This window comes from Heterocephalus glaber, unplaced genomic scaffold, assembly GCF_053883595.1.
Source record: "Heterocephalus glaber isolate CG9 unplaced genomic scaffold, H.glaber_assembly_v1.0 deba00001523, whole genome shotgun sequence".
Classification (NCBI taxonomy): domain Eukaryota; kingdom Metazoa; phylum Chordata; class Mammalia; order Rodentia; family Bathyergidae; genus Heterocephalus; species Heterocephalus glaber.
Window position 1 is genome coordinate 24,460,151 of NW_028258327.1, and position 14,951 is coordinate 24,475,101.

Sequence of the window (14,951 nt, forward strand, 5' to 3'; positions counted from 1 at the left end):
TTGGCCGGGGGGCGGAGCAACGGCCCGGAAACAACGCAAGGCCACGTCTGCGGGTGCGGAGCGCTCTCGTCTTGTGGTCCTGTTGAGCCTGGGCCCAGAGGAGGAGGGAGAGTCTTCAGGTAGAGGTGAGCCGCCCGAAACGTGGAGGCGAGAAGGGGTTGTTCTGGACGGCTGGGGCTCCATGGAAGCCGGCCGGGCAGGATTTCGGCCCGCTGGACCGACCAGCAGGCCGGCTAAGCGACTGACCCTCGGCCCGCGCGCGGGTCACGCCTACCTCTGTGAGCCCGGGAGCGGGCGGTCTAGAGCGGGGCGAATGGGCTGAGTCCGCCGGGGTCCGCACCCTGCAGCCTCGCGGTGATTCCCGAGCTAGGAGGGGAGCTGCACCGAGGAGGATGGTTGAATGGAGAAAAGGGGTTGATGTTAACTTTTTTCCAGGGGACGCTGTTAGGGCTTGGAAAATATACTTTTAATAGAAGCATTCGCGTCCCCATTGCAGGGTGAAAGCATGTTATCTCGCTTTTTAAAAAATTTTTTTGAAAACTTTCTTGATCTAAAGGGACTGCTTCATGCCCTAATGAATAATGATGATACATTCCTGACCGGTCAGTTTTTAGAAAGATTTAGCCTTGTGAAAGTGAATGGTCACTTCGGCCCAAGGGAAGTTAGTTTGCTGAATGTCAGTTTTTTCCAACTGGACAAAAACATTTCCGCCATTTCTTTTCTTTTTTTTTTTTTTTTGGTATTGGGGATCGAACTCGGGTCCTTGCGCTTGCGAGGCAGGCGGCGGAACCACTGAGCTAAATCCCCGGCTTTGCCATTTCTTTTAACTTCTACTTGTTGAATCCGTTAAAGGTTAAATTAGTTAGAGGGTGAGGCTGACAGCTGTGGGACTGCGCCACATCTCTGGGCTAATTTGGAAGGAAGTGACCCCAAAATGGCATGTGTATGACTGAATCTCTAAGGGTACCTTGCCGGCCGAGGTTGGAAACTCCCAAGTTCCACTGAGGTGAAGTTTCCCAGAGAAAGAAATGGTAGTGGGCTGAGTCCATGTTTGATTTTTTTTTTTTTAATTAAGGCAAAGGTGATATTACTTAGAAGATGTGGCTGGTTTCAGAGCTTTATTTCAAAGGATGGCCTGATTTTCCTTATGAGAACTGGAGAATCCCCTGTAAAGCATATTAGGGCATCTGGGCAATCTTGAAGAAAAAACAATTAACAGTCCTTTGCTTTTCCTTTGGGAACATGTGATTTCAGGAGGAGTCACAAAATGAACCTGGCAGGTTTCTCAGCAATTTAGGGGATATATAGTCCACTTGAAAATCTGACATTAGGCCTCACTCTCACACCAGCTACATAGTTGAATTTAGTTTCCCTGGGGCTCAGGCTTAAGTTTTCCCTTTAGTAAAATGAGGTGGTCTCTGACTCTAGGTATAAAATCTTCATTTTAATTGCTACTAGATGATTTTCACTTTACCTCAGAATAGTCTGGGAGCAAAATGGGAGGTAAGTTGGGACAAACTGATTTCTGGCCTCAGTCTGTCTTGGAATGAACAACACAAGTTATGCAGGAACTTCTAGGTGCCCCACCACCACCAAAATTGAACCCAGGGCCTCAACACATGCTAGACAAGCACCCTAGCACTGATCTAAATCCCATGCCCACTTCTGAGTCAGTCTAACCTTGGGAACTTAACCTGCTGTTCTTTGCCCACTCAGAGATCCTTGGGGAGCTTCACAGTGAAGCAGACCTGTTGTGTTGGAGTGGCAGTTTGTTTGTTTGCTTTTGGTTTTTTGAGACAGATAGTTTAGGTCCTGAACTCACTATGTATCCCAGGCTGGCCTCAAACTTGAGGTGATCCTCCTGCCTCAGCCTCCCGAGTGCTAGGATTACAGGCATGGGCCACCACACCTGGAGTAGCAGTTTTGAAGCAAATGGTCCTTGAAAGATTTATTATGCCTGAAAAATGTTTCTTAGTTTTGTAGACATGGATTTAGGTGCTGTTACAAACCACTCAACATTACATGCCAAGCCCAGTGGACTTGTTCTTCAATATGGAACTGCTGGATTTCGAACAAATGCAGAACATCTTGATCATATCATGTACCGCATGGGATTGTTAGCAGTCCTGAGATCAAAACAGATGAAAGCTACCATAGGAGTCATGGTCACGGCATCACACAATCCTGAGGTAATACATGCAGTGCTCTGATAAAGCAACCATTGTTTGCAGGGTTAAATCCTAGTGCCTGAGCAGTTTGAGCCAAAATACAAATTCCAATTCCAGGAACATGCCTTACTTATATGTGTGTTTGGCTTCCAAACAACTCTCTTAATAGAGTGGTCATTTAGCTCAAGACTCAGAGAAGGATGTGGAGAGAATGAAATAAGGCTTTTTTGGAGCATGTCCATGTTAGAGAAGTAATATAATGTCCTTTCAATTTACAGTAGTTGAATTGAGGACAGTATTAATAGTTAAAAAATATAACCTCTGTTAACTTAGGAGTGATTACACAGGTGGAGATAGGTGGGAGAAAGGCAAACCTTTGAAAAGACATATTTTGGAGTATTTCAGACTTTTAAAAATAGCTACACAGTAGTATCCTGTTCTGAATGAATAGCCAACAGCTGAGTCTGGGGATCCAAAAGTGAGTTTTGGGCAGAATATTGATGAGGTTCTAGTCTTCAGAATAATTCCTCCACATCCTCTTACGATCATCATTTTACTATTTCTATGAATTCAGTCATTTATATTCCCATGTAATAAGTGATCTTGTGGTATCTTTCTGTATCTGGCTTGTTTCTTTTAGTATAATGTTCTCCAGGTTTGGCTGTGTTGTTGCAAATAGCAGGATTTTCTTTTTCTTTTTTTCTTTAAAGCTGAATACTATATATTGCTGTGTATATAGATCACTGTACTTTCATATGTCAGTGGATACTTAGGTTGTTTCTCTATCTTGGCTACTTTTTTTCTTTTGGAGTGCTGGGTATTGAATTCAGCCTCACACATGCTGGGCTCATACTTTATCACCAAGCTGCATCCCCAGGCCTTTTTGGATCTCACTAAGTTTCCTGGGCTATTCTTGAACTTTCAATCTTCCTGCCTCAACCTCCGAAGGAGCTGGAATTACATGCATATGCCACTGTGCCAAGCTTAGCTACTGTTTTGACATAATTTGGCTTTTATTTTCTCTTGCCTATAGTCCACTAATACATGGTTTGAATAATATGCTTCTCTTTGATTACTAAGGCATGAGATTTTTGTCTTTGTAGCTAAATCACCAACAAGTAGAAGCTATGTAGATCTCAATTATCGATGGTAACCTCTTCCCTCAAAATGAGGACATTGCTTTTCTGACCTCTAAATGTGTGATCACCGTATGCATCTAAACAAATAAATGATTGTAATTTATTGATGACATGTAGGAAGAACCTCACATTTATAGCTGGTTTCAGAAGCATTTCTCAGAATAATTCTGAGCTGTTTCAGTTGACATTCACTCTGAACTATAGGAATTTGAGCAGATCAGCACCTGGAGTCAACTTCTGGTGGCTGTGCGGGCCAGCCTGCTCTGGGAATCCAGAGTCCCAGGGAGAAGGGAGTCTGATGTCCCCTGCCCCTTTTTGCCTCAGATTGTTAACTGATAAGAGACACAGATGACAGCTTTGAGAAAAACTTGTGTAGCATTGCAGTTGTTAGGTTTAAGTAAGATGGAGTTGGTGTTTTAATATTGGCGCTGATATTTAATAGTTGTATGATCATAAGCACATTCCCTAACCTCTCTGAACCTGTTTTTTTCTAAGCTGCAGTAAGAATAGATTGTTAATTACATCAATAAGTATGTCATGAGGAGGAAAGGAGATACGGACTAAAACACCTGCCAGCACCATTGTTAGATGGTAACCACTGATGCTGCTCAGCCATTCCTGTTGTGTTTCGGGGTAAAAAAAGCAGCAAGAATGCTTCCTTAGCTCACCCTCATGGATGTGTACAGATGACATATTGTTTATTTTGCTTTGAAGGAAGACAATGGTGTGAAATTGGTCGATCCTTTGGGTGAAATGTTGGCGCCATCCTGGGAGGAGCACGCTACACGTCTGGCAAATGCTGAGGAGCAAGATCTGCAGAGAGTGCTTGTTGACATCAGTGAGAGTGAAGCTGTGGATCTGCAGCAAGATGCCTTTGTGGTGATTGGTAGAGATACCAGGTGAGTTTCTGCAGAGGCAGTGTGACTACAGTACGAGTGATTGCATTGGTTTTAATGCCCAAGACAGATGGAAAGAAGGAAGGAGAGTGGAGCTGCTCTGAGTGGCGTCTCTCCCAGACTGGCCTCTGTAGTAAGATAGAGGAACTGATGCATAACTGCAGCTTGAGTTTTGGAGTCTAATTCTGCTTTGAACTCCACTCCTCTCTCTTACACAATTTGAATGGATTATTATTTTGGAGCTTCTGTTTCCTCATGTATAAACTGTTGATTATAAGGCCTATTATAGTGTTCTTGTGAGAATTGAATAATACATGCAAGATACCTCCTGGCAGGAGAGAAGCACATTCTATAGGATTATTCCCCCTACAGAGTCAGAATACACTGTGATTTTAACTCATTACCTTTACAGATTTTCTTTGTAATCTGTGTTATCATTGGTTCAGATATTTATATAGTTTTTTCATTTTGTAGTTGACAGAAAAACGCTAATTTATATTTTATATATTTGACAGAGTTTGTCTTTATAAAAGCATATCTTTTTGTGAAATGTTAGATTAAAAGTGTAGTACTTTGTGTTTGTTTTTTTTTTCTTTTTTTTGGTACCAGGGATCGAATTCGGATCCTTGCGCCTGCGCAGCAGGCAGCAAAACCACTGAGCTAAATCCCTGGCCCAAAGTGTAGTACTTTGAATGTGTAGCATTGCCTTTTGCAAAAGATCGGGTTTTATCCAGAGGTTCTTTCAAAAGGAAATATTTCCTCATTCTCCTAGTAGCTTGGAGTTTGTTTTTCACCCTTTATTGGGTTATTAGAGAGTCTTGGAAGTACCAATGGTGGTAGATTTGTAGGTAGCAGAAATAGTTGATTTGTATCCTGAAGTAAATTATTACCCCACATGTATTTGACTCCTTACTTATTAAACTAATTCAAGTGATTACATCTTCTTCTAAAAGGAAGTTATATAAAGATCAGCCTTATTTTCAGATAAATAATTCTTTCTGATATTATAAAATGAAAAGTAGGTTCTGTGTCTGTAGTAGTTTAATATCCAGCACTGTATTTACACAAACTGTTAGCTTTCACTGTTGTTGCTGTTACTAGTTTATCATGTGTGTTGCTTTAGTCACACTTGGAAAGGTATTTGGCTGTGATATATTAAGGTTATCCTTTATATTTATTCTCTAAATTAATTTAAAAGCCAAAAGTTTTCCAAGAGATTAATTTTGAAAGGCTACTGGAAAATGCTTATAATTTACCTGTATCTTTCAGAGTTGTTTGCTTTCAGTACAGATATAGTGAATTTATTATTTTGAAGTTGGTAGTGTATTTGCTGTCACATTCAGCAACTCTGTTGTTCTCAGGAGAGATATATTTTTCTTCTTTGTCCTTCCTAGACCCAGCAGTGAGAAACTTTCACATTCTGTAATAGATGGAGTAACTGTTTTAGGAGGTCAATTCCATGGTATGTAACTATCCTTAGTTGTAAATTAAAACAATTTTTTTAAAATTATAAAATATGTCTTTTTTATTTGAAATTATAGATGAATAATATAGTTAAAAAATTAACTTTTAGGTATAAAATATTATTATCTTAAAATAGTCTTAGGGTCAGATTTTTCCTGGGCAGGTTTTTTTAACCTATGGGAGTACTGTAGGAAATTTTGGGTAGAAAACATTGATTTTATATAACTTACTTTACTTTAGGAAGGCTGGATTTCTTGATATAAAATTTTTTGAAGATGACAGAAGAATTCCATTTTGGGTGGGGTCTTTTTTGGTCAGTTTTAGGTATTCCCTAATAACCAATCACCTGTCACACACTGGTGGAAAATATCTTTGGCCTGCATGTAATCATGGTTTTAAGATTTGATAGGCACTTCCTCCTGTTTTATCAAATGAGTTGAAATACAGCACAGTGGAGGGTGGAGTCCTCTTGTCTTGTGAAGGCAATGACTCCACTGTGCTTTGAGGTGAATTTCTCCTAGTCTCAGATCTTTCTCATTAAGAAATCTTCTGTGGACTTTGAAATCTCCTCTAGCTTCTGCTGTGTGCTTTTCTCAGTGGATCTGACCTCTAGCTCTGTGAGCTCACTCTGCTGGCTTCTTTTTTCACCTCCATTGCTTCTCAGCCGGCTGCAGGTGAATCTCTTCCCTCACCTCTCCAGGGAAACATCTCCTCCATGCTGAATTCTGATCACCAGATTGGGCGGACACTATCAAGTGGGGATTCTCAAGCTGGGCCCCAGGGCCCCGTTGAGTTTCTCGTTAAGCTGTAGTGACTCTGTGGTCCCCTGGACACATGCAGCATGTTACCTACATAAGTGCTTTTCTAGGGAGAAGCTTCATAGCTTTTGTCAGATACCTACAGAGACCTATGTCCTAAAAATGTATGTTTTAAAGTTTTTATTTTAGTTGACATCTTTCTAGCTTCCACAGTTAAAACTCATTCTTTCTCTTAAATTTCTACTTGTTTGGCCACATTCCTTATTGGGCTTTTCTGCTGGCTCCTCTTCTTTTTCTTGATAAAGATCCATTTTGCTTATTCTACCTGGTTTCTGAATGGTCATCTCTCTTGCTATAGCCCCAGTGACCTTTATTCATTAGTAGTTTCTCAGATATTTTTGATTATGTGCTGTGGACAGTCACCAGTAATCTATTACATTGTGTGTCACTACAGTGTGAAACTTGTTTTATATCATGCCATGTTTATGTGCAGTTGTGTGGATAGCTGAAACAGTGGTTTGAGTTATTGAATCTCACTTATTATGCAGGGCATGCATTCATTTGTTTCATTAGAACAATTACAGAAATGCTGGTTGTGTCCCACCAAGGACATTCACTGACACACTGGCAGGCCGTGCCCTGCAGGATGGAAAGTAGTATCTGAGGGATGTGTTCACATAGGTAGCCTGCTCCATCTTGGGTCTAAAACTATGTTCTTTTCACCATCCTTAGAACGGTTGTTCTTTGTCATTTTCAGTTCTCTCTAGAATCATTATTGTTCTAGTGTCTAGTGTACATGTCTAGAAGAATTTGAAAGTAACTTTTTTTAAACTCTCCCATATCTCTTCAGCTTAGTGTATTTTAAGAAGGATTAATGTAGTTGCAGCATAGGGAGAATGAGGAAGTAGTAGAGGAGTAGAAGATAAGGTTAAGGAGGAAAGCAGGGGCCAAATCATTCTAAGCCTTATAGGTCATGGCAAGGATTTAGGTTGTTTTCCAAATGCAGTTCAGTTTGATTGAAGGATTTTATTTTTTTTGTATAGTACTGGGACTAAACCCAGAGGCTTCACTCTGAGCTACAAGCCTAGCCCATTTTTTATTTATTTTGAGACAGGGTCTGACTAAGAAACCAAGTTGCCTAGGCTGTGTTTGAACTTGTGATCTTCCTGTCTCAGTTCCCCAAAGTTCTGGGATCACTTTTTTTTTTTTTTTTTTTTTTTTTTAGCAAGTCACTGATTATTGTATAGAGAAGGAAAAGTTGTAAGGAAAGAAGAGACCAGCTGGACCACTCTTGCACATACATAGTTCATACAGGAGAGATGAAACCATGAGAAATAGAAAAAATTTGATAGTGTAGATAATGATGACTTTTAGTCAGTATATGTAGTAGTCATGTAGCGAATGTTTATTTGGTAATTTTAATATTGGTCACAAAATCTTCCTGCCTTTAGTATGTCTGTTGGAATAATAGTTGTCTCTTTAAACACTTCCACTTAATTAGTCTAAGCTGTTACTCACTTTGTTTTTGAGCTCCTCTACTTCCTTCTTTCTCTTTATGCCAGAACTAAAGTTACCTTCATGAAATAACATTAACTTTTAGGGCTTAAGAACTTAAAATGGTTCCTTTTTTACCTCTAGTATAGACTCTTGTTTGATTTTCAAGTCCATGGACAGATTTAGTCACTGAATGTTTAGCTATTGGATACTAGCCCTCTCTGTTGTCCATTTCTCTTGTTTCTTGCTCATGGTACTTTTCTTGTGTACTTAGTTGTATTTGACTGGAAGCTGTTTTTCTCAGAAAATTGTTTATGGGACATATTTAAGATTTTTTGATAAAGGTGTATTCCTCTGGCAGAATTTAGTGTTTTCCTCTGCTGGGTGCCTGGGGCACTGCCTGGCTGGGTCTCCTTTAACTTCCTTTATCTGAACCCCTATGGAGATGTGTATTGGGGCTGCTGCCCCATACAAGAACCCGTGCTCATGGTGACAGTTTTTGAAGGGTGGGTTTTCCTCCTCTCCTCTATTCACTGCCAACGTAGCCATCCTGGGAGTGTAGACTTGGAGTGATTCACTTCTGCCTGCTCTTTGCAGTGAATATGTAGTCTGTTGGGGTTTCAGGGTCTGGTCTTCTCCTGGTTTCCCCATGTTAGTTTTTTTGCACTGAAACCCAGAGCTGTTTCTACTTGAGAGGAATGCCTTTATAGCCAAACTGGCTTCTCTTAGCTCAGATCTTGAAATCCCTGTCTTTACATAGAGTTTGGCCTGATAATTCTTCTGAATTTGTCAATTGTGCAGTTTTTTTCCAAAGAGATTTTTTTCTTTTATGCAGAATTTTTGGTGGCTTTGAGGAGGATGGTTCATTTGAATTAAAGTTTATAATGTTATTAGAAACAGAATTCCATTATTGCTTTTTTTGTATTTTATATTTATTTAGTTACCTGTCTATACTAAATGATTATTTTTTATTAATAATTTATAATTCAGAATTGGATGTGAAATATAGTTTTAGTGGGTATTTGTGCATCTGAATAGTAGTTTGAAAGTTAGTGATATGTATATAGAGCAATTCCCCAAGACAAGTGTAATTATTATATATTGCAAACATATACCAATAAGAAAAGTGTTCTTGTGTTTTCTGGGATGCCTTTTCCCCCGCCACTGTGAGGATCAAACTCATATGCTAGGCAAGTCCTCCACCACCTGAGATGAACTGCCAGGCCAAGATGCCTTTCTGGTAGTACTGGGGATTGAATCCACAGCCTTGTACCCACTAGGCAAAGTGCTCTACAACTGAGCTACATCTCCAACCCTGAAATGCCTTTTTTGAAAGAGGATTTGTCACCTTGAAAGTCTTAGAGGATGAATGCATGTAAACTTTTTTCTTTATTGAGAAATGAGGCAAATTGTTTTTTGTATTTCTGGACAGATTATGGCTTGTTAACAACACCACAGCTGCACTACATGGTGTATTGTCGAAACACCAGTGGCCGATATGGAAAGGCAACAATAGAAGGTTACTACCAGAAACTTTCTAAGGCTTTTGTGGAACTTACCAAACAGGTGAAAAATATCCTGAACATGGTTAAAATGCACACAAGTGAATAAAGTAGCAGGATCAGTTGAACAATTTATCTTGGTTTGTCATTCCTCCTCCCTTTCACGTAAATGTGGCTTCTCTGTTTTCTCTCTGGAACTCCACTAGATTCTGGGCTGAGTATCCTGCTAACTCGCTGTTGGTATTAGCAAGACACACATTGTATTCTGAGATCACTGCAGGAGGGAGGGACAGAGTCTGACAAAATGTGTCATGATGATCTTCTGTGCTAGGAAAAGAATGACAGGTGTTACTGTTCATTCCTCCTGTACTTATTTTCACATTTGAATGGCTGTCATGTAATACAGACTATAATATTTTAGGAATTCTGTTCAATTGAGACTAGATTGTATTAAGTCTCCATTTCTACAAGCTGTTAAGTCTCCTTTTCTACAAGCCGTTAAGTCTCCTTTTCTACAAGTTGTTCAATCAGTGAAAGTAATCCAAGTATGTTCATTTTCTGGGTTAAAAAAAGATGAGTCAACTAAAATAATTGAAGGTATTTATTTATATATATACAATATATATTTCACTTTTATAACTTGAAATTTTTCTTCCATATGTCTTCTTTGAAGGCTTCCTGCAGTGGAGATGAATATAGATCACTTAAAGTTGACTGTGCAAATGGTATAGGGGCTCTGAAGCTAAAGGAAATGCAACACTACTTCTCACAGGGACTATTAGTTCAGCTGTTTAATGATGGGACCAAAGGGAAGCTCAACCATTTATGTGGGGCTGACTTTGTGAAGAGCCATCAGAAACCTCCAGAGGGTGTGTATTACTAGCACTGTGAAAACTTGTTTTTAGAACTCTTTGGGGCCAATGTCATTTACAGTCTCAAGTGGTCACATGAATTAAGAATCATGTATCTGGTCCTTGCTCTGACACTTTTAGACATTTAGGAATCTTCACAGTTGTCAATGCCATTCAAAAAACGTTCTTTCTGTGTATTTGTCATACCACTGCTTATAGTTGATAGGAAACCTGTTGGGATCAGAAAATGGCATTTTAAGCAATGGTTCCCAGACTTCGGCATTCATCAGAATTGCCTGGTTAGTACATAGATTTAGGGGCCCCACCCAGTTTCTGATTTACTGGCTCTGGGGTATGATTTGGATAGCCTTTCTGTCAAGTTCCTAGGCTTTGTTGGTGGTGAAGGTCTGGTGACTGCACTTTGAAAATACTGATCTAAAGGTACCAAGAGTAAGCAGCATTACCTTTTACCTCATCTTCACAAATTACACCACAGAAAGGGAATGTCATTTTAGATTTGTTGAATTATGGATCCTAAATTTATCAGCCTGTAAGCAAAACCTGGCCTGCTAATGTGTTTGGTTTGGCTTGCTGGGAGGTTGCCTGTGTGTTTAGTGTATTAGTTGCCACTATTTTAAAATTTCTGCGATTTCTCTTAAATACTGAATTCCTGTTGTTTACCAAAATCACAAAATATCTTTTCATACTTAATTTGCTGCCACACCCTTTAAATATGACATATATTCTCAAACTGTACAGACTTCATGTAGTTGCCTCACTCAGCCTCCCTAGAGTAAGCATTTAAAATTAATTAAGTCAACCATTTTAAGACTGTTTTCATCGAATTGCATGTGTTGACATTTACTTCTGTGTCACTCGTTTATCCATTTACTCACTTTGAATTCTCTCTCTCATGCTGTAAGCACTGGGACCACTGTGAGCAAAGCCATAGCCCTTGCTGTCTTGGTCTTGAATTGTCTTACCGGCAACATTTTACATTCCTGACAAAGCCTTTCATATTTTAGCTGCCTGTGTTGGCTTTGTCACTCTGCTGCTGTTAAGGCTAAGGAACAGCCAGATTTTCTAATAGTTGCTGAATCAATAACTTTATACATATTTTACCAGCCAGTTAATGATCTCTTACAGGCTATAATTCTTGTCTCTTAATTACCAATGTTTCTTTGTATTGGTAATGTGAACAAATAAAAACTATTTCTACTAGAATTAAAGCACATATCTATTGCTGATTACTTTTTTATTTGTAAAAGACACCACAATACTAGTTAGATTATATTCAGAAATTCTTGTAACTGTCAGAAAACTATAGGAGAAACCTGTCTACTCAAACCAACAGGTTTATAAAGTGGAATTTTAAGCCAGTGAAGTGGTCCGCACCTGTAGTCCTAGCACTCTTAAAGGCTGGGAGCAAGTTAGCGAAACTTTATTTCAAAATAAAGGTCTAGGGATGTTGCACAATGCATCTAATCCCTAGTACTATTTTTTTTAAAAAGTAGAATTTTTAGTATTATAGCAAGTTTCAACATATTTTTGAATGTTCCTTTTCCATTTTGAAAGAATTCGACCTGTAAAAATGACTAATATACAACACTATTTAAAGATTAAGACTGGTTTTTATCGGAAAGGATAATTTTAAACATCTCTTGAAAATTTTGTAGTGGACATGCTATATATACGTAACACATAGGCCCATTCTGATCATGCTTTATTGAAAACATGTTTCCTAGTTACTAGTGTAAGAGAAAAGCCTAAATTTTTTCATATTGAGTTTTATTCCTGTTTCTTAGACTGAAATGCATTTTAAATTATCCTGTGTGCTAGGAATGGAAATGAAGTCTAATGAAAGATGCTGTTCCTTCGATGGAGATGCAGACAGAATTGTGTATTACTACCTGGATGCAGATGGTCAGTTTCATCTCATAGATGGAGACAAGATAGCAGCGTTAATTAGCAGTTTCCTTAAAGATCTCCTGTTGGAGGTATGATGGCAGATTGTGCCCTAGGACACCACACTCATTAGTGAAGTCGTTTCATGTCATAGTTATTTGAATAGCTCAGAGGCATAATTTATGGGAAGTTCTTCACATTTATGGCTAGAAAACACAAAAAGAAATGGTAATTCCAGTCATTTCAACATTGGGACATCAATTTTGGAATCTGAGTTGCTTTTTTTCTTCCTTATACTGTCTAGATTTTATTTGAAACTTTATTAAGTTTTGATTTCTTCATAATTGAGTTCTACCATTACATCATAAATCCCCACATTCTAACAAAATAATCATCTTGGAGATTTATTATGACTGTGATGATAGAAATGCAAGTTTTTCAGAAATCTTTTTCAGGTTTTAAGATGAAATTAGAAATTATAATTGGGAAGAGGAATATTTTAAGAATTCAATAAATACTTTAAGAATATAGAGAGGGCTGGGGATTTAGCTCAGTGGCGCCGCACCTGGCTGAAAAGCACAAGGTTCTAAGTTTGAGCCCTGATACCAAAAAACTAAAAAATAAAAATAAAACTATAAAAGACATAAGGATCAGGAGCCAAGCTTCTTTAAGAAGGGTTCCCTCTTAAATAGTGCTCAAAGAAGGGAAAGGAAAAATTATGAGAAAAGGAAAAAAATGGAAATGAAGTCTATGTAAATAGGGAAGAGTGGAGGCAATGAAGGGTGCACAGGTAATGGGGAAAAAATAAGAACCAAGGTACATCATGTACAGGTACAAGCACCCAATGATAAATGTAAATGTATTGTATACCAAAATGTACCAATAAAAGAATTTAAGGAAAACAAAACAAAACAAAACTACTGTGGTTCTTTGGGAGGGCATACGTATTTTTAGTAAGTCCCTTGTTGCGTAAACTAAGGCACAGCGAACTGTGTGCTAATTTTGTCAGCCTTAAAAACTCTCATGTTTGCTTTTGTAGACTGTACTTTTGATGGCAAGTTAAATATCACTATTTTTGTCTAGATTGGAGAAAGTTTGGATATTGGTGTAGTACAAACTGCCTATGCAAATGGAAGTTCAACGCTGTATCTTGAAGAAGTTATGAAGGTATTGATCCATTTTCATTTACTGACAGTTTCTTAATAATTGTAAAATATTTCTGAGGCAAATAATGTCCTCATAAACATGTACACATAGTGCTTAAGCTGAGCTATTGTTCATGCAAGGAGAAGTAGAAATCAGAAATAAGAAAAAACTTAATTGTCCCTGATAGAAAAAAGGAGAGATTTTCCTCATTCCTTTTCTTATATCATTTCTTTTAATTTTGAAAACTTGTGAATTCTTTTTGTGCCCCTTTGTAATGAATGTAAATCTTAAGGACCTGGTGATACCTCTTAATATACCCCTAATTTGATTTTCATGAGATTTAATTAGGTATTTATTTTTCCTTTGGGAAAGTCAGTTAGCCAGAAGGCCATTCCAGTTACCAGGGAAATTTAGCCTAAACTTTGATCACAAATGGTATTTTCGAGGCCTGTAGTTCAAGGGTTGATATTAAAGAAAAACTATTCGTGACACTTCTTAAAATGATAAGGCAGGTTTTTGTTCAGGACTACTGTGATATGGTAGATTTCTGTGAGGGAGTTTTGCAGTCAGACGTAGGGCTAAATTCCAAACACAACAGGAGGAAGTAGGGATTTTATAGCTAAGCAGAAGGGTGGTTTGTGTGGGTAGTGATTGTGGTAAGTAGCTAGAAAAGAGGCTATTATGGCTAAACCAAATTCTGGCTAAATAGGATTTTTTTTTTTTTTTTGGTACTAAGGATCAAACTCAGGACCTTGAGCTTGCCAGGCAGGTGCTGTGCCATTGAGCTAAATCCCTGGCCCTGCTAAATAGGATTCTTGATGAAGGCCGGACAGGGTGATCCAACATTACCCAGGTGACAGTGGAGGATGAGAAGTTTGACCATATATGGAGAGTGGGTGGGTTTCCAGCTAAGGGATTCAGACTAAACCATTTTAGCAGAATTCTTGCTAAAATTGGGCTCTTGGAGGGAATGTCCAATGCTAGTACCTAATTGCACTCAGATGAGCCGGTTTAAGCTTATTCAAGGAGAGAATCTTTATCATCAGTCATCTTTTATGTTGAGAATATGTAAGACATAGAATGGGCCTGCCTGGCTACATTAAAGGGTGAGCTTTTTGTTTTTGCAATCTCCTTAGTAACTTGCGTGTGATGTGTGTATCACACTGGCTTAATAAAACTGTTTCTTTACATTTCTTTTGTAGATAGGGTTTCTGGGTTGATAGATTTTGTTTCTAATTATTTCTCATCCATCAGGTGACCACTTTCTGTACCTATCATACTGACTATTCTAACAAGGAAGTCATAGCCAAAATTGGAAATCTTTTTCCCTTTACCCTTTTTCTAGTTACTAATTGGTGCAGTAGTTATCCAACTCTTGTGTAAGCCGTTTCAAATTCCTGCAGGATCTTAACAAGGCAAAGTGAATGAGTACCATAATTGACTGAAGACTGGGAAGAAGTGTGCCCAGGCTAGCTGCTCTACTCAGAATCTTTTGTTTTTTTTTTTTTTTTTGCACTTTATTAAATTCTTTTATTGGTACATTGTAGGTATACAACACAATTACATTTCTCATTGGGGATTGTACCTTTACATAATGCATCTTGGTTCTTATTTTTTCCCAATTCCTA

General features: G+C 38.5%; 1 protein-coding gene across 3 annotated transcripts in view; it reads left to right on the forward strand.

The window, feature by feature from the left end:
• Positions 1 to 14,951, forward strand: part of Pgm3 (phosphoglucomutase 3) — a 29,247-nt gene continuing 14,296 nt past the window's right edge. Inside the window, exons 1-8 of one of the 3 annotated variants that reach the window (XM_004860274.4) lie at positions 1 to 125; positions 1,976 to 2,189; positions 4,022 to 4,206; positions 5,598 to 5,665; positions 9,352 to 9,485; positions 10,095 to 10,290; positions 12,112 to 12,269; positions 13,261 to 13,344. In XM_004860274.4, the coding sequence (XP_004860331.1) occupies positions 1,986 to 2,189; positions 4,022 to 4,206; positions 5,598 to 5,665; positions 9,352 to 9,485; positions 10,095 to 10,290; positions 12,112 to 12,269; positions 13,261 to 13,344 (1,029 nt within the window). In that variant the 5' untranslated portion in view covers positions 1 to 125; positions 1,976 to 1,985. The other 2 variants (XM_004860273.4, XM_004860276.4) reach the window with 2 other exon arrangements.